This window comes from Stegastes partitus, unplaced genomic scaffold (assembly GCF_000690725.1).
Source record: "Stegastes partitus isolate 25-593 unplaced genomic scaffold, Stegastes_partitus-1.0.2 Scaffold1033, whole genome shotgun sequence".
Classification (NCBI taxonomy): Eukaryota; Metazoa; Chordata; class Actinopteri; family Pomacentridae; genus Stegastes; species Stegastes partitus.
This window is the reverse complement of record NW_007578764.1, coordinates 217,359-219,343: the sequence shown is the minus strand read 5'-3', so window position 1 is coordinate 219,343 and position 1,985 is coordinate 217,359. Positions and strand designations below refer to the sequence as shown.

At 46.0% G+C, this 1,985-nt stretch overlaps 1 protein-coding gene across 1 annotated transcript in view; it reads right to left on the bottom strand.

Annotated features, from left to right (window-relative positions):
* Positions 1–1,555, bottom strand: part of tfe3a (transcription factor binding to IGHM enhancer 3a) — a 19,722-nt gene extending 18,167 nt beyond the window's left edge. Inside the window, exons 1-2 of the mRNA XM_008295246.1 lie at positions 1,439–1,555; positions 574–1,069 (exon numbers count right to left, since the gene is read on the bottom strand). Of these exons, the coding sequence (XP_008293468.1) occupies positions 574–716 (143 nt within the window). The 5' untranslated portion in view covers positions 717–1,069; positions 1,439–1,555. The remainder of the gene's footprint in view (positions 1–573; positions 1,070–1,438) is intronic.
* Between the last annotated feature and the right edge of the window lie 430 nt (positions 1,556–1,985).

Genomic DNA, 1,985 nt, shown 5'->3' with positions numbered 1-1,985 from the left:
GGTTTTCGGTTCCTTCCCACCAGCAGACTGCTGAAGCTTATAGAGAATCCAGATGTTTGGATTGTTGGGTGTTTCTGTTTCTGTCTTTGTGAAGCGCTATGAGATGACTGTTGTTGTAAATATGCGCTATACAAATAAAATTGAATTGAATTGAAAATCATCCTCATCATCCTGATCATCTTCAACAACCTGATCTTCATCATCCTGATCATCTTCATCACTGTACTTACACACTTAAACCTCCTCACAGTTTCTTTATAGCAGCACGAGGACCAAGAGCATTTCACACCAAACTTCATTCAAAATTTCTACAAATCTGACTCCAGAGAATCTAACTGAAGTCCGAACCCGCTCTGACCGTACACCTAAACTCGGCATCAATCTTATACAAAAAGCCAAATTCGTGTTTGTAAAAGTCTCAGTGAAACAACGAGGACTCGTTTGGACCTGTGAAGAGCAGGCACAGGTCAAGTCCACCGACGGTGAGAACAACGGCGCTAAAAACGTAAGTTTCTGAACGGACTTTGGTTTGAGGGGAAAAATATTGGAAAGCCCCAGAAGTTCTGCACTCACCGGACCAGGTTGAGAGTTTCAGCCGAGTCCAGGATGACGAACACGGTCTGCGGCTGCAGGACGTCGCCCTCCCTCTGCTCCGATTCGGCTCCGGTCCGGTCCGGCTCTCCGGTTTGGGTCTGGTCCGGACTGACGGCTGACATGTCTACCGAGACCAACGGCGAACACAGGCTTTATTTCCCAGCAGCCACCGCGAGATCAAAGTCAGAGGGAGAATCCCGGCAGAACCACAGATCCGGTACCGGAGTATCAGAGAATCAGGACCAGGCTGAACAGAACCAGGTGGAACCGCTGCTGGAGCTGATGGAGGACGCAGGTTTGAGTCCAGCTGGAATCAGCTGATCGAAACTGGTGTGTGTGTGTGTGTGTGTGTGTGTGTGTGTGTGTGTGTGTGTGTGTGAATAGAAACACGTCACACAGATCAGACACACACCAACACGTTTTGATTTCACGTTAAATTCACGTAAATGAACGAGTGAAGGTTCCGCTGCTTCTCCTAAAAGTCCACAAATAAGACAATAAAACACACACACACACACACACACACACACACACACACACACCATATCAATTACTACAGGATTTATTAAAGGACATGTGTACACCAATAAGATAAGAATCACTGAATCAAAGTTTAAACACAAAATAATAAAAATAATAAATAACACTATACAACATAATGATGGTTACCATGGTACCATAAATAATAACAATAAAAACATGATGATAAAAACTAAACACACAAATGACTTCCTGTCGAGGATCAATAATAATAATAATAACAACAATAATAATAATAATAATGATAACAACTGATTCTTTATACAGCGCTGTTCTTACTCAGGGAGTAACTCAAAGCACATACACTGTCAGCAGAGGGTTTCCGGTTCTGGTTATAGATGATGGGTGGTTCTGGTTCTGATGCTCCTATGTCCTGATGGTGAGCAGATGTGACAGAACTCCGTCTCTGAACACCAGTGAAGTTTTTATGGAGGTGTTTTCTACCTGCTCTGGTTCTAGGTTTCCAGGGGGCGGGGCTGACTGCCTGGAGTGATCTACTGCAGACCAATGAGCTGCTGTCCTGCACGCCATCGCCCAATAGGAGCGCGCAGTGCTGGCGGCCAGCCAATCAGCTGCTGCCGCTGCAGCTCAGCCCCAGACGTGCCGCCATCTTGTTTGTTTTCGTCTCTGCTGTTACGGGAAGTAAGGGGGGGGGGGTTACGTCACTATCACCTGACCACTGAACTCCGTTAATTAAAGACAAAGTGAAAATAAGAACAATTTAGCGGCTGTGAACGGGTTCGGGACGGGTTCGGGTGGTTAGCGGGCCCGACCTGACTCGGGATGAGTTATCAGTTATGTGTGTGTGTGTAGATGTGTGTGTGTGTGTGTGTGTGTGTGTGTGTGTGTGT